Source organism: Chiloscyllium plagiosum, unplaced genomic scaffold (assembly GCF_037043375.1).
Source record: "Chiloscyllium plagiosum isolate Xiang-an unplaced genomic scaffold, Cpla_swu_hap1 HiC_scaffold_19, whole genome shotgun sequence".
In the NCBI taxonomy this organism is placed as follows: domain Eukaryota; kingdom Metazoa; phylum Chordata; class Chondrichthyes; order Orectolobiformes; family Hemiscylliidae; genus Chiloscyllium; species Chiloscyllium plagiosum.
The window spans coordinates 63,797,053-63,819,367 of NW_028270157.1; the positions used below are offsets into that span (position 1 = coordinate 63,797,053).

Genomic DNA, 22,315 nt, shown 5'->3' on the forward strand with positions numbered 1-22,315 from the left:
GCAATGTATATAGCGAATGTTGAAAGATAACTGTGGCATAACGTCATAGGCTGAACGTAAACCGGAAGACAATTGTGGCAAAATGTGATTGGTTAAGGGGATGGAACGCAAGCTTAGTGCGATTGACTGTGCTAATGTAAGGGGCTTAGGGTGTGGCTATTAGAAAAACAAAAAGAGAGTAGCTCCGGCGCTTGGGGGCAATCAGTGAGTACTTCTCTGGTTGTCACAGCTTTTGTTTGCAAATAAAGGCTTCATGTCTTGAGGAATCCTCTGATCATGCGCAGTCCCCCATGACACACTTTCCTGCCTTTTCCCCATACCCCTGGACTCCTTTACTGATTAAAACAGTCAGATGGCAAGTTGTTTTTATTTCAGCATAGAGTTATCAACCTTTGACAGAGGTTGTCTGTTTGAGCAGCAACTGTGGATTCACTGCAACAATCAGCAGATTGGTAGACAGGCTCATAACTAATATTGATATCAGAGTCGACAGAAGGCAGGCAAGACTCTGGCTTATGTGTGACAGTTGTACTATTTGCCTGAAAGTAATTTTTATCACCTTTGAGGGATGAGAGAGAGAGAGAGAAATTTCTCAGAATTCTTTAAAATTGTCTTACTTTGCTTCAACATGATTATGGGACAGACTTGATTGGTCCCTGGTCTTTCCTGCTCAACAGTTTTGTGTATTCTTCTTCCAGGTAAGATGTGAATAGTTTGACTACATGGCAAAAGGGAGTTCTGTTATTTTTTGAATTTGTAAGATACCAGAATGAATGGTAATATTCTTCACAAGGAACAATTGCGGTTGAATAGAGTAGGAGAGGACAGTTGAGGCAGGATGGTGTGAATCTTCAGTATTTCACATCACACCTCTCAGGCAGTACATGGGGCTTAGCACACTGATGAGATAGACACAGACAGTTACATACTACAAACACCACAGAACTGAACATTTCAGCCTGACTCGTTCTCTTTTGTATTATTAACATTCCATTTATCTCAGCTCAGTCTTGCAGCACATCGTTTTACTTCTTTGTTCCTCTCATGAACATGTCGACACTCCTTTTGGAAGAATCTCTACTATTTGCTTCCACCACTTCCTCTAATAATTCCCCATTTTGACCAGTGTCTGAGTAAAAGAAATATCTCTCCTTATTAGATATATTAGAGCATTGTTTTAACAGGCACCTTGTCAACCAGCACTCTGATAAACAGGCAAAAATTATATATCTCAAATACCAGCAGGTCTGAGTATTTAGGCTCGAAATAAAATGTAACAGTGATTTGCATACCCCCTGCATTATGTTTCAATTACAGTACTTACTGTGTGTTTTTACATTGAGTTTAGGATTTTTTTCAGGGATGCTGATGTCTCGAAGCTTCGCTTGGTCAGGGTTACTGCGTTAATGCAGACCTCTTGATTATCCAGAATATTTGATCAACCAGCAAACTGCTGGTCACTTGGATGCCAGTTAATGAAACGTGGAACATCTTGTATTTACGGGCTCTGGTTTTTGCATTCCTCCACACCTTGCCCTCTCTGATCAAATGGCTTAATACTTAAAGCAAAAGAGCTCTCACCAATACTGAAAAATATCAGCTTTCCTTTAAAATGGAGACAGGCGCTCCGCTCTTGAATGCCTGATTGCAGTGGTAGTTTATGCAATCACGAGGGCACGTCCTGTCCTCACTGCTGTTCCACCTTGCACTAACCATAGGAAGCTAATAACAAGGATGAACTACAAGCTCATAGTTACATTCCAAGTGCAGCCCTAAGGTCTCAGCTTGGCAGTGTGCAGCATAATAACAATATTACAGGGTGCCTTTACCCCCTAAGCCGTCAGGATGATAACTTATAATCCTTGAACGCTGCTCTGAAACAGTCACAGAGTTTGGTTGGGGGACGTTCACAAGATTCACTTTATCTAAAACAAACCATATTAGAAGGGAATTCATTTATAAGCAACTCAGTTATAAGAGAAGCCCCAGCTACCTTGAACAGGGATAATGCGGATTAGTGGGCAAGCACACATCCGAAAGGAACTGTTTGATGTTGACTTGCCAATCTAATTGCTGCAAATGTGTGCTGGCTGATAAACTAATCTGAAATCTTGGGGACATGAACTGTCAAGATAGGAAATGTCTGAGACCAAAACACTTGGGGAGTACAGCTGCTTCAAGAGAGCCCATATTCTGTTTGTAAAACTGGCTTCCATGTACCATTGTGAATGCCCCATCAAACACAGTGACTATGTCATTGCTAGACACAATCATGCCATCAGTGACAAGCTGCTTAACTGTGACATTAATATTCTCCAGGCAGACAAATGGTAACTTCCTCTTGATTGCATCAGCTGGTTATACTGCTAGCAAATCGTTGACATTCAGACTTGAATCACAAAACTCTCGGAAGATCCAAACACATCAAATCCACTGGCTCTCCCTGGATCTATTCTACTGGTTACATCCTGTACCCACAAATCCATCAAGGGGAAAATGTATTTGGCAAGTTTGTCTTTCTGCTTTGAGAAATAGGTATGGGTCATTGACAATGCCTTGTGCTCAAATGCAAACATAGAAACTAGAAGCATGAGTACACAATTTGGACCTTTGTTCCACCATTCAATGTGATCATTGCTGATCCTCTAGCTCAATACCATATTCCCGTTTTCTCTCAGTCCCCCTCGAATATCTAAAAAAAATTATCAATCTCTTTCTTGAATGCACTCTGTGATTCAGCATCAGTGTCTGCTATGGTGGCAAATTCCACAGGTCATCCGCCCTCCAAACATCATTTCATTTCAGTCATTAATAGCCTCTCCCCATATCTTGAGAATATGACCTCTTGCTCCAGACTCCCCGGTCAGGGGAAAACATCCTCCCTGAATCCCATAGTCTGCCCAGCCCTGTTGGACATTTGTGTGTTCCAATCTAATCACCTCTCAACCTCCTAAATTCTGGCAAAACAGAGGCCCAATTGTAAGGTCATAGAGTCATATAGATGCACCGCAGAGAAACAGACCCTTTGGTCCAACTCTTCCATGTTGACCAGATATCTTAAATTAATCTAGTACTTGGCCCATGTCCTTCTAAATCCTTGAACTTAATCTCTTCTGTACGACAATTTGGCCATCGTTATACCACCCTAGTAACCCTTCATTGCACTCCCTCAGTGGCAAGCTAACCTCTCTTAGCTCAGGGATGAAAACCAAACATACTACTCTAGTATAGTCTCACTAATGTTTTGTATAATAGCTGCAAGGCATTCTTCTGCACTCAAATACTCTTGCAATGAAAGCCAATATACCATTTGCCACCTTAATTGCTTGCTTCTCCTGCCTGTTCACTTTCAGTCAAGGTGTTTAATGACACCCAAATACTTTTGTACATCCACATTTCCCAATATACCCTCATTTAAAGGCCACTCTGCATTTCTGTATTTCACACACAAGTATATAACTTTGCATTCATCCACGTTATACTGAATCTGCCACATCTTCAATTTTTCTGGATCACCCTGAAACATCCTGACATCTTCCTCACAATCCCACCCAGTTTTGTGTCATCAGCAAACTTGGAAATATTGCATTGGTCTTCCTCATCCAGATCACTTACAGATGTCAGGAACAGCTGGACTCCAAGCTCTGGTCTCTGTACCAATAGTCACCATCTTCCACCCAGAACTGAGACACTATCTATTCCCACTCTCTGTATCCTGTCTGGCACTCAATTCTCAAACCATGCCAGTACACTGCCCCCTTTCCCCTGTGCTTCAATGTTGCCCACTAACCTCGTACGAGGGATCTTATCAAAACCCCTTCAGAAAATCCAAATACTTCAAATTCTCTGGTTCTCCATTTATCTATTCTACTGATTACATCCTCAAAAAATATTCAGGAGATTAGTTCAGCACGATTTTCCTTCCATAAGTTCACGCTGACTTTGTATAATTTCATTAATACTTTGCATATTTTCTGTTACCATGCCTTTTATAATAAACTCTAATCCCACAAATGATGAGGGTAACTGGTCTGCAGTCCTGTCTTTTTCTCTCCCTCATTTTTGTTTAAACAGTGGGCTTACATTTGCTACACTCCAAACCATCTGAACTCATCCAGACTCTTTAGAATTTTGCAAGATGTCCATCAATGCATCCTGTATCTCCAAGGTCACTTCCTTCAGCACTGTTGAATATAGATTAGCAAGTCCTGGGGGATTTGTCAGCCTTTAATCACATGAATTTATCTTGTACTATTTCCTTATGAACACTGATTTCCTTCTCAATTACTCCCTCTCATTGGATCCTTGGTTCATTAGTATTTCAGGGAGGGTGATTTGTGCTTTCTTTTGTGAGGAGAGAATCAAAGTGCACATTCGAACCTTTTACCAATTCTTCACTCCTTGTTGTAAATTCCCCCATTTTTGACATTTGTCTCTGCTTATACTTCATGTAATATATGGAAGCTTTTACAGTCGGCTTTTATGTTCCTTGCTGGTTTACTTTCATAATCTATTTTCTGATACCAGAGTGGTATGTGAGCCATATGACCTAAAGACTGGCAGATTGCATGAAAAAGCATCTTCATTAAATTGTTCCAATGAGACAAAGTACTGATAGTGCCCATGAAAAACTCTAAACAGTGTCCAACATTAAAAGTGGTTCTATGATTGGACAGCAATTGCTAATTAATCTTGAGTGGTACATGCTGTGCTGACAACCAACTTAACATTGACATTTAAAACACTTGAATATTTTTTATCCTTTGTTGAATTCTAAACTGTTTCCAACACTCAGGCTTGCTGTTTTTCTTTGGCAATCTTACATGTCTCCGCTTTGTATCTAATATTATCCCTAAGTTATTTTGTGAGCCATGTTTGAGCTACCGTGCCTATTTTATCAGCAGCAGCAAATAACAGTGGGATTAGAATTGGAATTGCATTCATCATTTTGCTTTTGCTCACTGTCAAGTTGAGCACTCAGTAAGTGACAGCAATTGCAATTGCCATTCCAGGAACACTTTGGCCCCTTCCACAATCACCCTCAATGCCCCTTCTCATTTCCATGTCATCTGCCCATGCAAGCACAGGACTCACAACACCTGCTTTTAAAGACCCGCAAAAGAGGCTTTCCAGGCAAAACAGCAATTTCGTTATACTTCTTTCAAATTTGTTGTTCAGTATCATCTCCTTTACACTGGAAGACAGTGGACTGGAAGATTGTTGTTTGGATATACAGAACATGAGTATTGTTAAAAAGACTCAAAGATGTTCATATTACACTCACCAGTACATCTCACAAGGAAGACCAGTGGAAAGGGGAACAAGGTCTTTATACTGTATGAGCAGAATGTGTTGATCGGTTGCAAGTGGATTCCGATTAGATGAGGTGCATTGTCATGGACAATGCACCGGTTAGCTGATAACTGACAGGTAACTGCCAAGTTTCGCTTAAATTTAAAACAGTAGATTGATTGATATGTCATAACATTGCCGTGAGGAATGAACCAGAGGATATAGTTGTTTTACCTGAGCAAATTAGATGACAAGTGAAAAATACCAGGTGCCACAGTGAAATTCATTTACCATAGTAATCATTTGTGAGACATAGGTAGAGGATTCTCTTGTCTTAGAACATAGAACAGTGCAGCACAGAAAAGGTCCTTCAGCCCACGATGTTGTGCTGTCCATCAATCCTCATGTATGCACCCTCATATTTCTGTGACCAAATGCATGTCCAGTAGTCTCTTAAATGTCCCAGTGACCTTGCTTCCACAACTGCTGCTGGCAATGCATTCCATGCTCTCTCAACTCTATGCGTAAAGAACCCGCCTCTGACATCCCCTCTGTACTTTCCTCCAACCAGCTTAAAACTATGTTAGCCATTTCTGCCCTGGGAAATAGTCTCTGGCTATCGACTCTATCTATGCCTCTCATTATCTTGTGCACCTCAATTAGGTCTCCTCTCCTCCCTTTTCTCCAATGGAAAAAGTCCGAGCTCAGTCAACTTCTCTTCATAAGCCCTCCAGTCCAGGCAGCATCCTGGTAAACCTCCTCTGAACCCTCTCCAAAGCATCCACATCTTTCCTATAATAGGGCCACCAGAACTGGACGCAGTATTCCAAGTGCGGTCTAACCAAAGTTTTATAGAGCTGCAACAAGATCTCACAACTCTTAAACTCAATCCCCCTGTTAATGAAAGCCAAAACATTATATGCTTTCTTAACAACCTTGTCCACTTGGGTGGCAATTTTAAGGGAACTATGTACCTGCACATCAAGATCCCTCTGTTCCTCCACACTGCCAAGAATCCTATCCTTAATCCTGTACTCAGCTTTCAAATTTGACTTCCCAAAATGCATCACCTCGCATTTATCCAGGTTGAACTCCATCTGTCACCTCTCAGCCCATCTCTGCATCTGTCAATGTCCCGCTGCAGCCTACAACAGCCCTCTATACTGTCAACGACACCTCCAATTTTTGTGTCGCCTGCAAACTTGCTGACCCATCCTTCAATCCCCTCATCCAAGTCATTAATAAAAATTACAAACAGTAGAGGCCCAAGGACAGAGCCCTGTGGAACACCACTCACCACTGACTTCCAGGCAGAATATTTTCCTTCTACTATGCTGTCAATATGCTGTTATTAACAAATACTTGTGTAGCTGTTGCGCAGTGAAACAGTTAGCTTTACCGGTCGCTAAAACTTTGAGATACCTTATGTCCCAAGAACTGGTGGGATTGTATGAAGCAGAACCTTTCTTCATCCATTTGCAACAGACAAGTTACGGATTGTGCCCTACCCTCCCAGGCTTGCAAAACACTTAAACAATGTCCAACATCAACAGAAGTGATTCTGTGATTGGACAACACTTTCTGAATAATCTCAAGTGACACAAAACCAATTTAAGATTGCCATGTGAGTTTGCGAGGTTTTTTAGATTAGATTAGATTACTTAGTGTGGAAACAGGCCCTTCGGCCCAACAAGCCCACACCGACCCACCAAAGCGCAACCCACCCATTCCCCTACATTTACCCCTTTACCTAACACTACGGGCAATTTAGCATGGCCAATTCACCTGACCTGCACATCTTTGGACTGTGGGAGGAAACCGGAGCACCCGGAGGAAACCCACGTAGACACGGGGAGAAGGTGCAAACTTCACACAGTCAGTCGCCTGAGTCAGGAATTGAACCGGGGTCTCTGGCGCTGTGAGGCAGCAGTGCTAACCACTGTGCCACCGTGCCGCCCACACTGTACACTTACTTATACTGGAAGGTATATATAAATAGAAAGGGCCCTGTTGTTTTCAGGCACACATTGTCCTGTTTAAACTCAACAAAATAGATGACAGCCATCCTGTGGCTCATTCCAGAGTGCAAACCATCCAAATCAGAGTCCACTTGTGAATGAAACAGCATGGTCTTCTCATACAGCATAAACATGTTGTTCCCACTTTACGCTGTGATTTCTTGTGAATGATCATGCTGAGACCAAGATGGTAAGTGTTGGCAAAATGTGTTTTTATTTCCAGCAATACTCGTATACACACGGATTGTGTGACCATATGAAGAAGCACCTTCACTCAGCCTCGAAGTGTGGCTTGACCTGCCAGATACCTGTAATTTTAACTCTGGGCTCATCTCCTGCTCTGTCATTATCATCCTGCACAGCTCCAAACAAGTTCAATATAAACTTGAGAGACGGTATCCTATCTTACCTAATTACATTCTTTACAATCTCTTGAACTTAACGCTGAGATCAACAATTTTAGATGGTAACCTCTCCCTGCACCTTTCCAAATGACTGCTGTTAATAGTGATGCTGTGATTCCCGTTTATATCAGCTTTGAGACCCACCTCTTATTTCTTTCCTTGTGCAATCACCATCCCCCTTTGTTGCACTTTCAACCATTTGGACATGTAATTGCTCCTGACAGACTTAGCAATTGTCTCCTATGCTCCCCTCTCACTTTTTCTCTTGCTATACTTGCTTCTGTTACTATGCATCACTAGGTTTTCCCAACTCTGGTGAAAAACCTGCGCAATTCTAGCATTTTCTGATTTTATGAAAGATTTCCAGCATCTAATGCATTTTGGATTTTTGCTTTATCATCAAGCACCTCTCTGATTTTACTGTTTATTTATCATAAGCTTCCTTTTAAAACCCTATTTTTGGTTTGAACTTCTTGGTACAGTGATTTAAAACATGCTACGCTTTGATATCCAGTTGAAATATGTTTAACCTTTATAACAATTTGTACTTAAATACTAACACTTCTGGTTTGTTTATCAGGCTTTCTTCCAACTAGTGGCTTGAGGCATTGCCTTTTTGAGCCACTAAATCAACTAAATTTTCAGTCTTCAATCTTTCATTTGGAATTCTTCTTCACATCTGTTCATTTTCAACGTACTTCTCATGAGGCGATGGTCACTATTTCCTATGTGTTCATGGACATTCAATGGATTTGTTTGCACTGTTTTGACGCTTAAATCTACCCATGGCACTGCATCCTTCCTTATCAAACAAGCAATATCCCAATTAAGGGAAGAGGGAGGAAGTGAGGACTGCAGATGCTGGAGATCAGAGTCGAAGAGTGTGGTGCTGGAAAAGCACAGCCGGTCAGACAGCATCCGAGGAGCAGCAGAATCGACGTTTTGAGCATAAGCTCTTTGTTCCTGATCTCTCCTGCCCCTCGGATGCTGCCGAACCGGCTGTGCTTTTCCAGCATCACACTCTTCAACTAGGGAAACAGACCTGGCTGCAACTATTCACTAGTTTGGCTGTGGACTCTTGTCTAAAATTCATAATCACAGCTCTCAGCAATACAACTTTCTGCAAGCCACCTCAATATCCAGGATTGCTTTTTTCCGTACCGTGTCTGATCAGTGCCATGATAATTTCAGAACAGAAAGACTAGGGTTTCCGTAAATATCAGATTGATCTCACACAATGTACACCTCCACTCAAAAGTGGATCACTGTGATACTAACAAGCCATAAAATTTGAAATACATCTTGCATCACTTCTTGCAATGTAGCAAAGTCATACCAAGGTACTTTGAATGCATTCAAGCAGATAAAATTTGGTTCCAGGCAACATAAACACAGACCAGGACAGGTGACAACCACTTGATCAAAGAGAGGGGTTTTAAGGAATGACTGCCAGGAAGATAAAGAGATGGAGAGTTTTACTGAGGGAATTCCAGAGCGTAGTGATGAAGCAAGCTCTTCATAGTGAAGCATTAAAATCAGGGGCACACAAGCGGTCAGAATTGGAGGAGCACAGATATCTCAGAAGGTACAGCAGGACACGGTTATAGAGTTAAGTGGTGATGGAGACGTGAGAACACATAGATTAGGATTCTACAACAAAACCACTGCCAGATTTGAGCCAGTGTGGATCAGAAAGCACCAAAGTGACAGGGGAACAGGACGTGGTGCAAGCTGGGATACATGCAGCAGTCTTGGTTCAGTTTGACTGTACAGAATCTGGCAAGCTAGGCAGGAGAAAATGAGAATAAATGAGCTTGATGGTAACAAAAGGCATTGGTCAGCTGCAGATGAGGGAAGGCAGGATATCAAAAGAATTTAAATTCAATGAATTAAAACCTGAATTAATCTTACGAATGATCACATTAGGAGAAGCAGAAGCTACTACAGCTGATCAAAAATGACCATTGACCGACTCTTAGCTGTTGCCTCCCTTGTAACCCAAGCAGTGCGTAGAAAGTATGTTTGGGACATAATCGACAGCTCATCGGAAGCAATCAACAGCTGAGACACAAACATGATTCATGCAAAGCTGTCCATTGCTTAAGGAAACCTGATAGCAATTCAATTGTGAAACAATGTAAGGAAACATTTACTTCAGTTGTCATTGTTCTAAGAGATTCTGTCAAATTCCATTTCCTCAGTGTGATTAAACACAGTGCACAGTGTAACCACAAACTCCAGTCCATTTAAAATCTCAAAATTAACTTAACATGACAGAGGGCCTCTGTGCCTCATTATGATAGGAATGTAGGAGCAGGAGGCTGCCATTCAGCCAGTTTCTCCATTGAATTCTAGCACGCCAAACACTTCTTTCCACTCCATCAACCAACCTTGGTTCCATTTTCCTCGATAGCTTTGCTAAAAAAACCCATCAACTTCAGGCTCTCAACTTTCTATCGACGCTGCATCAAAAACAGCCTTTCAGATGAGTCAGGATTATGGAATTACTCCAATTCACACCCTAGATGCCAATTGGAGTCTAACTTTTCTGGTCCCATGTTTCTACATGCACTTGGCATTTTGATTGAACCCTTTTCAGTCATGGCAGGTTATGCTCACATTAGGAGTCAGCCTCAGTTTAACCTCCCCACAAACGTAAGCTTTACTTATGGGCACCTTACCATGGAGGTAAGGGTTGCGTTGTGAGGCTCCACAAAAACGTAAGAAACACCCCGCTCTTTACAACAGGAGTCAAAGACATTTCAAAACCGTACATCACCTCGACGTTCGGCGGAGAGGTCAGACCCACTTTTAGATCTTTCCAAGGCTTCCAGTTGTTAACTTACCCAATGACATCTTCAGAACTGAAGACCTTCTCAACAGGAGGAGAGAACTAAAAATCATCTTTCCTCTCAGATTGGAAAGCCTTAACCTTCATCCCCAATTCTCTGATCTTTTTGCATGATGTTACACCAGCCAGAAATCTTGTGAAACATGCCCACCAATACTGTGTAGATCTGCCTTTCTGACCTAGCAATGCAGGTCCTACCAGTGACCTGACACAGAGTGCCACATTGTCGAAGGTGCCAAATTTTGGATGGGATGTTAAACCGCACCTCCCCTTTCACACAAATAGCTGTACAGAATTATTACAAAGAAGAGTGGGGCAGTTCTCTGTTCGATATTTATCCCCCAACTAACACCACAATCACCAATAACCTGGCGATTATCACATTGCCGTTTTAGGGACATTGCTATGCACATATTGGCTGGCTGGCTGTTATGTTTCCTGACATCACAACACTCCAAAACCATTACTCTGATTTCGAAGCACTTAACAAGATTGTGAAGGGTGTTATACAAACAAAAAACTAATTTTGACAGTTTGATTCTGTTATCCTTCTGAGCAGAACATCGTTGCTCAACACTTCTCTCAGATAGTGCACTTCCTTCTTCCTGCCAATGTACAGCTTCAAACACAGGAGTGATTAAACTCACTTTGCCCAGACTACAAACAATTACACTTGCGTTTAAAAGGAAAACCATCTATTTACCCACAGAGCCATCATTGTAGTCTGGTGGCCTGTTGCCACACACCACAATCAGGTTGAGGCTAATTAACTCCAGTAACCCAGCTTCAAACCTCACAAGAACAACTAGAATTAAAAGCTTAATAGCCAAAGATTAGGAAGTGTGTTGTATCTGAAATCAAATGGAGAATGAGAGGCATGATTTAGTCCCTGTCAGGTCTGTCTTTTCACCCTGGCTATCTTTCTATGTCAAACACCAAGAAAGAAAGACTTGTACCGAAGTAACACTGCTCACAATCCAAGGTTATCTCCGAATGCCTCACGGTCAATTAAATGTTTTGTCAAGTGTACAAACCTGCTGTCCTATCGAGAGAAAAGGTAGCCAATTTGCACAAAGCAAGGTGGCAGCGAATTGATAGTAAGGTGATAATATATTTGAAATGATGCAGGTTGAGGGATTCACCGTGACAACAGACAGAACTAGCTTGCTTTCCTACAGTTCCATGGTTTCTTACATTTACTAGAGGGAGCATACAGGACATTAGATGTATGCCTATTGAAAGGTGGCACTATGAAAGTGCAGCATTTAGTGTTACTCCCCATTTAGACTGGCCTTTCCAGTTATTCGTTGGCAGCGAGATATCACATTTGTCACTAGAGTGTTAGAATCTCTCAAGTGGTGAAAGACTTCACCCCACGCAGTGAAAACCAGGACTCTACCCTGCGCCTGGAATCATATTCTGGGTCTACCAAGGTAAAGTTTTCCAAATTGGTAGCAGAATATTTATGCCCAAAATGCAAATTATTTTATTCTTTCATAGAACGTAGGCATTGCAGATAATTCCTGCATTTGTTGTCCCTGATAGGCCTTGAGCTAAATGACTTGCCAGGCCATTTCACAGGGCAATTGCCATGGGTCTGGATTCACATGTAGGTCAAGACACAAACTTCCTTTACTGAAGGGCATCCATGTACTAGATGGGTTTTCCCAATAGGCAAAAAGTGAGGACTGCAGATGCTGGAAACCAGAGTTGAGATTAGAGTGGTGCTGGAAAAGCACAGCAGGTCAGGCAACATCAGAGCAGCAGGAAAATCGATGTTTCGGGCAAAAGCCTTTCATCAGGAATCAGGTTTTTCCAATAACCCACAGTGGCTTCCTGGACAAACTCTTAATTTCACATTGATCAACCTAATTTAAACTTAACAACCTGCCGTGATGGGGTTCGAAAGCAAGACCCCACCAGCATTAATCTGGATGACTGGTCAAGTGATGCTACCATTATGCCACTGTCCTCCTTTGTTGCAGCCAATATCTATGATTGGATCAAGGCACAATGTTCAAGCTTTAGACCGCATCTACTTTTGAGCATCATCAAGTTGGGATACTGTAGCAGGACTGTGCATCCAGATGTGCTAACAGACCTTGTAGAATTTGATGGAACAATGTAGATGCGGCTTAACTCTGCATTGGCATGGAAACGAACACAAGTTTGTAAGACTAGCTCACAAAAGAACAACAACTCAGGTCAATTAAAAACATATTTCATGTTGCCTCTCAAACCTGCACCACTGTTGTTAAATACGATCATGGTTGACCTGATTGTGACTTTAACTCACATTCCTAGCTATTCCACTCTAACCTTTAACTTTGGCTTTCTCTCTCGAAAATGCTCAAACTCATTCACTATTTTTATGTCTGGAGCTATCGAAGGCTTTCAGATGAGCAGTTTCACATAATGAACAAATCTCACAGTGGCTTAAGTTCAAATACAGTTTGTGTGCTGAAACTGAATGCATGAAAAGCAAATTCATCAGTTCCTAACACTGACATCATGCTCTTCGATCAGCACAAGATCCATAAACAAAAGGCTTAAAATAAGCAGATGCCATCTGAATTACAACATAAAATTGCAGGCTATCGCTTATCTCAAATTGAAATGATGAAATGTGACCCTCCCAACAATACAACACTGAGCAGCTCCTGCTGAAATCAGCAAGTTTGTGCAGCTTTCTAAATTTGTTGACAACACAAGCCTATTCCTTTACCTTAAGAAAGCTAAACAAAAAAAAGATTGAAAAGATATTTCTCATCCGAAAGTCCGTCAAATACCCACAATTAACATGTTCAGAGCTGTCAAAACCCTAACATGTGAACGCCGAATAAATCTCTCAAAAGATTCGGTTCCAGTATTAGTAATTCAACCCATGCTTAGTAAATTACTAAAATTACAAAGATAGTGCCAACTTCAGACTTTAAACAGCACAAAGAGGAGAACTTGGGACATACTGTACCTGTAGTAGCCACCAAGAGGAGCACATTTTACACACCGATTCAGGTTCCAACAAAGAAATAACTAACATTATCCCTGGCACAGCGACACAACTGGAGCTCTGAGGTCCCTGGGCTCAGTAAGAGACTTGTGACAGTAAATCTATGACAGCTGAGGCACCGAGACTTTCAGTGGCTAATTATAAGCAGCTTCGCTGTCCACAGATACAGGGAGCCTAGGGCAAACAGTCTATCGCTATCTGCAGCGTGTAACAGAACTGTCAGACAAATCTTTCCATTCTGCTGACAGCACACTACTCCCAATAAAACACTCATTCATTTTTGAGGCCCTAGAAAATAAAATCAATCCTATTAGTCACACTAAACCTGGCAATATGGTGTTTGCCTTATGTTAGAATCACAGAACACTAGAGGATGCCATTGAATGCTTTTCCTTAGAAATAAGCCAGCTCCACCCACTGCCACATTCTTAATCACAATTTTCTTCTTCCGGATTTTATTTGGAAATTTAGACAAACGGCTGGAAGCACAGGTTTAACCAGCAGTAAATAAAAAAGACTTGTGGGCGTCGTCCCTTCTTCCATAATGTCGGTTTCCTGCTTTTAACTTGCTCTTTGCAATACTCGTAGTTTTTAGCAGTGCATCCCTGGCTGGTTATATTATAGAAAGCATCAATCTTGTTGACACATCGATCTGGATTGGAATTGTACATGTTAAATCACTTCTCTTGGGTTTTTTCTTCATTTGGCAACACGCCGAGTCCATCTTCAGCTTCCCATCAAGGCAAAAATAGTAGCCTCAGGCCACACAAAACAGGTTTTAGGTTCACGGCCCTATTTTCCAATTTGATTGCCAAGAGGCTGGACACTTGCATCTTCCATTTGCTGAAGGGGACATGATGTTAGACAGTGCAAAGATTCAAAAAGGTGAAGATGCAGCTTCTTCAGCCTGGTGGACATGGTTGGCTAACAGTCAGAACCCACTGAAGGCCCACTGAACCAGACCCGAAACGTTAACTCTACTTTCTCTCCATAGACGGTGCCAGGCCATACACCACATGACTTCAGGAAAACCAGCTGCCATTGATCAAGTATTCTGAATGTAGGAAAGACTGGGACATGGCACAACAGCTTTAGAAGACAAAATGGGATACTGAGCAAATTAAGGAGATATTAGGATGACTGGCCTAAAGCCTGGATGACCAGGTAAGTTTTGAGGAGCATCTTAAGAAAGGAAGGGGAGCTGGAGAGACCGAGATGTGTCGAGACATAGAGCATGGAAACACACCCTTTGGTCCAACACATCCATGGCGACCAGGTGTCCCGAACTAAACTACTCCCACTTGCCTGCATTTGGAGTATACCCATGTCAACCTTTCCCATTCATGTACCTGTCTAGATTTCTTCAAAATGTTGTTACTGTACCTGCATCTACCACTTCCTCTGGTAGTTCATTCCACATATGAACCAGCATCTGTGTGGAAAGAATTGCCCCATACCTCCCTTTTAAAATCGTTCTCCCCTCACCTTAAAATGATGCCCTCTCGTCGAACTCCAGAGCTTAGCACCTGCACATCTGTAGGCTTGGTCAATGTGGAAGTAATGGGTGGACGCACAAGAAGCTAAAAGTAAATGTGGAGGGTCACTGAGGAAACAAAACTGGTTATCCTCAACTCGCAGACAGATAGCCCGTTCTGAGCTCGGTCAAATCAGCTCTTGATGTTTCAGCAGCTTAGGTGCTCATTGATGCTTCTACTCATGGAACTCAGTGTGGAAGCAGGCCATTCGGCCCATCAATCCACACCAATTCTTCGCAGACCATCCCACCCAGACCAACCCCCCCATCTGTGCCTGTAACCTTTCATTTCTCATGGCTAATCCACCTAGCCTGCAATACACTGAACACTATGGGGCAACTTAGCTTGGTCAATTTACCTAACCTGCACATCTTTGGATTGAACGAGGAAACCAGAGCACCCGGTGGAAACCCACGCAGACACTGGGAGAACGTGCAAACCCCAAACAGACAGTTGCCTGAGGGTGGAATTGAACTCAGATTCCTGGTGCTGACAGGCAGCAGTGCTAACCAATCAGGCACCAAGCCTCTCAGGCCTCTAAGGGTTAATTTAAACACTGTGATTCAAACAGGGGCAGCTCAAAGGGCCGGTTCCTCCACCACAACCTCAAGTTCAGCAGATTCTGCAGTTGGATTCTGAGGAAGGGTCCCCGGACCCGAAACGTTAACTCTGATTTCTCTCCACAGATGCCGCCAGACCTGCTGAGCTTTTCCAGCAACTTCTGATTTTGCCCCTGATTTTCAGCACCATTTCTTCAGGTTTTGGTTTTGCAGTGGAGTCTTGAAGAATTGCTCATCAACGCAGCACAGACAAATAAAATAACGAAGAACATTTTTCAATTGAACACATTTTTTTTTAATAACCGCAAACATTTTAAAACATTGGGGTCCAAAAGATGAGAACTTTCAGAGATATTCACAGTAACGCCACAAACAACAGTTCACTAACACACATCTTTTTTTCTTTTAGAAATGACATGCATTTTTTAAAAACAACTCACCACTGCTACTGTCCTGCTTTGTCAGGGAATTCTGGTGCTTTCCAATCTGAAATCGAGCATTGTGTGCAGTTGTGATCCCATTTAGAGGTTCAATTGCTACTTACACACAGACTGTTGGCACTAACACTTCTGGATGCAATCTGATCTATTCTCCAAGCCTTAAACAAATGAAGCCATGTGACTCTCTTCCCTTTCATTCTCCTCCCCTTCGTGATTATCCTCATGATGGCACATCGCAATTCATCTTCATTGATCAGACGTTAGTCCACCCCTTCCCGTCAAGGCTGCACTGTCAGAGTACTCAGTTGCTGCACATCACAGAGCTTTCCAAAAGCAGCTGCTTGGTTTGTTTGCGGCCGTTATCAAATGTAATCCACGCATTACTTCCTCTCCACAAATTCAGTGGGCTGAAGCCTCTTTTTGGGTCGACTTTAGTGATCTTTTCAAATGTGGTTCAGTTGACAGCACGCCCAACACCTCTGTCACACGATTATACTCTGAAAACTTGGGGTGGCATGGTGGCCCAATGGTTAGCACTGCTGCCTCATAGTGCCATGCACCTGGGTTCGATTCCACCCTCAGGCGACTGTCTTTCTGGAGTTGCATATTCTCCTAATTTTTGTGCGGGTTTCCTCTGGGTGCTCCAGTTTCCTCCCATGTTCCAAAGATGCGCAGGTTAGGTGCATGATAAATTACCCATAGTGTTCAGGGATGTGAGGGCAAGTGGATTAGCCATGGGAAATGCAGGGATAAGGTTTGGGTGGGATGCTCTTTGGAGGATCTGTGCAGACTTGATGGGCCAAACTGTGGGAATTCAATGATTCCATGAACCTAGTCTAGTGGCTTGAGTATAAAACCTAGGAGGAGACCACCAATGAGGGAGGACCTCCCTATCATCGCTGGGAACAGCGTGATTTCTAAGAAACACAACGAAATTATCCCGAGTGCCCAGCTCATTATTTATCACTCAACAAATGTCATTGAAAATGGATTATCTGGCTTTTATTTTGTCTTGGAGAGTTTGCTCTGCACAAAACAGATGTGGTTCCCTCCATTATAACAGGGCTACACTTCAAAAGTTCACAAAGCACTTGGAGATGCTAAGATCATGAAAAACACAATAGAAATGAAAGACTTGTGTTCTCCTTTTGCACGTGGCGACCACCCTCTAGTTCCTGTGCACAATGCCTCTGTGAATGCAGCAGCCTGTGCCTGCCTACAACACTGCACCAACCTCCAGGCTTCAACTAAAAATCAACAAGCATATTGCAGAGGAGTCGAGCAACTCCAACAAACCAGACTCTGGATTAGTGGTGCTGGAAGAGCACAGCAGTTCAGGCAGCATCCAAGGAGCTTCGAAATCGACGTTTCGGGCAAAAGCCCTTCATCAGGAATAGGGCTTTTGCCCGAAACGTCGATTTCGAAGCTCCTTGGATGCTGCCTGAACTGCTGTGTTCTTCCAGCACCACTAATCCAGAATCTGGTTTCCAGCATCTGCAGTCATTGTTTTTGCCTCCAACAAACCAAAGCCCAACCACCTCATCCCTGATATCCAAAACATGACCATTAGCAAAGCGGACAGAGCAGTCAGGGTCACCGTTGGCCAAAAAGCTGAACATACATAGCTGGGTAGATGCTGGAGCTATGTAGAGACTGAGGACTCTGCAGTGGGCTATCAATGCGTCACCTTCTGCAAACATCTAAAAAGCTGAAGTCTGGAAAGTGTTAGTATTTACTTACCACTTGCCCAATGGACCCCAACACGAAAATAAACAGGAAGCTAAATATCCTGGCCCTAGTGTTCATCATCACCCCTCTAGCATGTGCAACTTGAACTTCTCAGAGAAACTAAGGCTGCACAAGAAATATTTATTTGCCCACACAGCAAGGTCTTCCAATTCAGAATTCATAGTTTGTCACTAATCTGGCATCATCTAAAACAAATAGTATAATTGGCACTTCAACCCTTGACATGCAACTATTTTTCAATTCTTTCTCTGTGCAACCTGACAGACAGATGTAGTGTGGGTTACGCAGCACTGCGATCGTGAACTCAATGGATATGTCTTGAAATGACATGCTGCAACAACCCAATGGCTGGTGTCAAAAGATACGAGAGAGAAAAGGATATATCATCACAACAGAGAACAGTGAGGTCTATAAGACAGCAACAGCATAAACTGTCTGCAATGTTTTTCTATCAATGAAAAAGTGAAAACAAAATCCTGTAAATGAGACGTACAAACGGCACAAAGGACAAGTGAATCCTAACTTCAGCCCTCATTAGCAGGTGAATGGATCTGATCATGGTATCATGGAAGCAGACCCTTCAGCCCCATTGAGTCCATATCAACCCTCCCAGACCCAGCCCCCTGCCCTATCCCTACAACCCTGCATTTCCCATGGCTAACCCACCCAGTCTACTCACTATGTAGCCAATCCACCTCACCTGCACATCTTTGCACTATGGGAGAAAACTGGAGCACCCAGAGGAAACCCACACAGACACGGGGAGAATGCGCAAACTCCACACAGACAGTTGCCCAAGGGTAGAATTGAACCCAGGTCCCTGGCGCTGTGAGGCAGCAGTGCTAAACACTCTGCCACACGAAAATGTGACCTTAAGCAGTTGGGTCACTAAAGTTGGGAATCAGCACACTTAGGATACAGGATGAGGACAAGACAATCAGGCAGCCTCCCACTGGCTGAGAGACAGAAAGGGTTGGACAAACTCAGCAGGTCTGGCAGCATCCATAGAGAGAGAAACAGAGTTTACATTTCCAACCTGGTAGGAGTTGTTTTTGGAAGTCCAATCCAATGATACCTGCTCAATGTTCACAAGTGGCCAACAGGAGCAGGGAGTCATTTGGCATGGTTATAAACATCTACACAGTCAGATACAACTCAAGCATGAAAACTGGTGATTGAATGAGAAACCCGAAACATTCAGTCTTCATAGTTCATGTTGCAACAAGATTTAGTGTCTAAAATGGAAAAAAAAGTCATTCCAGCTATAGTAAAGATAGAGCACAATGCCATTCAGACCTGGTTAGTGCAGGATATTGCCCATGTAATCAAATACCATTGCTCTTGGGATTAGGGAAATATCATGAGCCAATCTAACTACATTTCACCTTTTATATATTCAGCTAACAAAATGGAAAAAGTGTTATGGTCTTTCAAGTGTGAGCATGTGACTGTGGAATGTGTTTGCGTCCAACGGAGTGCAAGAAATATTTCTTTCAGAAAACTAAGCTTTCCTTTCAAGCCTTCATGCTGGCATAAGGATGAATCAGATGAAAGATAAGCAGAAAGTGGGTGGGAATGTAGAGTCATCGGGTCAACTGTGAGCATATTAAATGACAGAACAAGCTTGAGGGGGTCTACTTCTGCTCGTATGTGAAAGACTCAACAGATACAGGCTTCGTCGGATATGAATGATCCCACCCCAATGCAAACTCTTACCTCCTCAAAGCAGCAGTCTGGCTGTCTTTAAGAGGAAAGTCTTACAGGTTTCGGTCAGTAGTCCATCACCAAGTGCTATGATCCTAGCTGATGGTAATACTGGACAAGACGCATCCCAAATGAAACTTCGGGTTGAGAGAGTATAAGTTTTGCTGCTCTTTTTTAAAAACAATTTGTTTATTGGGGTGGTCAATACATTCACAAGAGGCTGCTTCAGAAAAGTAGAAACTTCCACCAAACATTGACTGTTTCAGCTCTCCACCCAACAACCCAAAGGTCTGGGAAGAACTTGCTGCCCTGCAAATAATTGCTCACCCATGATCTGATACCTGGCACAGCGACCTACTAGCAACATCTCTGTAACACCAGAACAAATGTCAAAATGAGAGTGAATCTCACAGCAACACTGGGTGGGCACCATCCTGGGCAGCACAGCCAACACACCAGCACTGCAACACTTGCCCAGATCTGTCCATCAGCAGGGCACTGCTGCTCAATCTGGCTGAGGAATTGCCCCACAATTGTTGTAGGTATCCATCCCCTGGAAGTCGTGAGGATTATTTCTGGGATCTTGAGCTTCCTACATCAGCATATTTTGAACCCTCCCACTTTCCCTTTTGGGAAATCACAAAAGAACTATCTCTAACGGACAGCATGGAACCTAGTAAGCTCTACCAGAATATACTCCATGGTCTACAAACTTATGGCAGCCAAATGCCTTGATGGCCAACCTCTGGTTGACTGCAGTTGGTGATGTTTGCAATCTGTTAACGGACCGAAGTGAAGTCCCAGACTCCGGCATTCCATACCAAAACTGCACAGCATTCTTGAGGATGCACCAAGGAAGATGTGACCACTTGTTCAGGAACAGCCCAATGATGACTGAGATATGTGCCCATATACCGTCCTGTAAGCTCCATTCTGAGTGGCACCACAAATATTCTCAGCTGAACCTGAACGTATCTCTTAAAACAACGAGAAATTCTGACTTCTTCTCCAGCCACACCACTAAAAAAATTCACAGTAATCTTTCAGTTTGCAAATCACAACATGACCCCTCACAAGGATGTTAGAGATTATGATACCATCAAACTGCACTTTTCAATTCCCATCCATTTTCACAAAAGTCAACCGTGCGATAAAACATAAAGTTGCCACAGTCTTACCGAACAATAGGGCTGCTCTCACATTAGAGGGACACGACTGGTTGTTTTTTAATTTATTCCCTTAGTTGTTTTGTAGGAAATCTTTTCTCCAGGAGAAAACTATCCTCACATCTGACCTCAGTCAGACTTCCTTTCAACCGAACCCAAACGTTTTGCCATTTCTTGGTTTTCCTTTGCTAAAAGCAATTATTCCAAAACCTAGAAGCTCATGTCCTCCAATGTTTCCTCTCTTGTTGTCATAAACGAACTTACATCAACTCTGATGCACAAAGGTTTAAAAATCACAGTACCAAAAAAAAACTCAGTTAATTATTAAATCCCTCTGCAAAAAACCACTCTCATCTTGACCTTTGCTCTAGTGTTATGGAGATTTTGCTAGTAGGTCACCGTGCGAGGTACAGGGCGAGTGATTATTTGCAGGGCGAAAAATTTATATAATTGGTTTAAATCTAAACTCTTCAACAAAATGCTAATAACACAGGCAAATCACACACTTCCATCAGAACTGCCATTTACAAACTGCTATGGTCAATCCTGGGCCTACAGGCTGTATTTTCCTGTACGGCCTAACCTTACAGCTGCTAATTATTGTACAGACGTAATGCAAGTTTCATTTTTATTGCGATACGGTGGGAGTTTCATCAATGTTCTGCCTCATGCCAGCTGAGAACGGTCGTTTTCCTTTTGCCGTCAGTCCATCATGTGACACATTGCCAGCAATCGCACCAGCAAACAGTTAATTGAAAATGGCCCAAGGCTCTCAGCCACCATACTCTGCCATTAACACTTGGCTACAAATGCAAAGCTCTCTTTAGAAAACTAAAGTTTGTAGCTAATGAACACTTATCAATCTGCATAATTCATTAATCCAACATTAGATGAAGGCCTGATGAGAGAGGTTAGTTCTGAAGAAGGTTCACTGGACTCAAAATTAACTCTTTTCTCTCCACAGATGATACCAGACCGTGCTGAGCTTCTCCAGCAACCTCTGTCCTTGTTTCAGATTTCCAGCATTGCAGCTCTCGGTTTGATCATCGATTTGTAGTGTTCATCCTTCTTTCTTCTCCACTGCAATCTACCAGACATGCCAAGGGCTTGAGGCATTTTGCTTTTATTTCAGATAACTAGCATTTGCATTGCTTTGCTTTTAAACAATCAAAACCTGATGGATCTGAGTCTTTGCTTGTTTCACTGTTGGACTTGTTCACGTTCCTATAATTTAAAGTTGAAAACTAGTCTGGCCGAGTACTACTTATAACAAGGGGTCTCTGCTTTCTGAGCAGCCACATTTCTCCCCATTGGCCCAAGGAATCACATTGCACCCCTGCTCTCCATTTACTGCATTGTAGACAGTTCTCTATCCAGGCTGCTACTTGCCCCTGACTTTACATGTTCTGAGCTTAATGTATCAGACCTTTGAAAACCAAACAAATGACAATGTTTATAACATCACCCTCATTTGGTCTTCCTGTTATTTCTGAAAAATTATTCAAGAAGGAAGCTCCTGTATTACCCTTCCTTTTGAAATTCATGCTTCTTTTCATAATATCATAATTTCTTTGTATGTTCTTCTA

The 22,315-nt window shown here is 42.6% G+C and overlaps 1 protein-coding gene and 1 long non-coding RNA gene across 27 annotated transcripts in view; one reads left to right on the forward strand and one right to left on the reverse strand.

Moving 5' to 3' along the window:
• nrcama (neuronal cell adhesion molecule a) overlaps positions 1–22,315 on the reverse strand; it is a 419,288-nt gene that overhangs the window by 129,191 nt on the left and 267,782 nt on the right. For 6 of the 26 annotated variants that reach the window (XM_043709038.2, XM_043709039.2, XM_087997468.1 and 3 more), the window contains exon 1: positions 13,537–13,746. The exons of 8 other annotated variants lie outside the window; for them this stretch is intronic. In XM_043709038.2, coding sequence (XP_043564973.2) covers positions 13,537–13,605 — 69 coding nt within the window. In that variant the 5' untranslated portion in view covers positions 13,606–13,746. Of the gene's footprint in view, positions 1–13,536; positions 13,748–16,110; positions 16,259–22,315 lie in introns of those variants that run through there. 12 more of the 26 variants (XM_087997481.1, XM_087997472.1, XM_043709029.2 and 9 more) reach the window with 5 other exon arrangements.
• Positions 642–22,115, forward strand: LOC148146797 (uncharacterized). Its single transcript, XR_015760495.1, has 3 exons — positions 642–698; positions 14,570–14,739; positions 21,694–22,115. It is a non-coding gene; the product is annotated as an uncharacterized LOC148146797 (long non-coding RNA).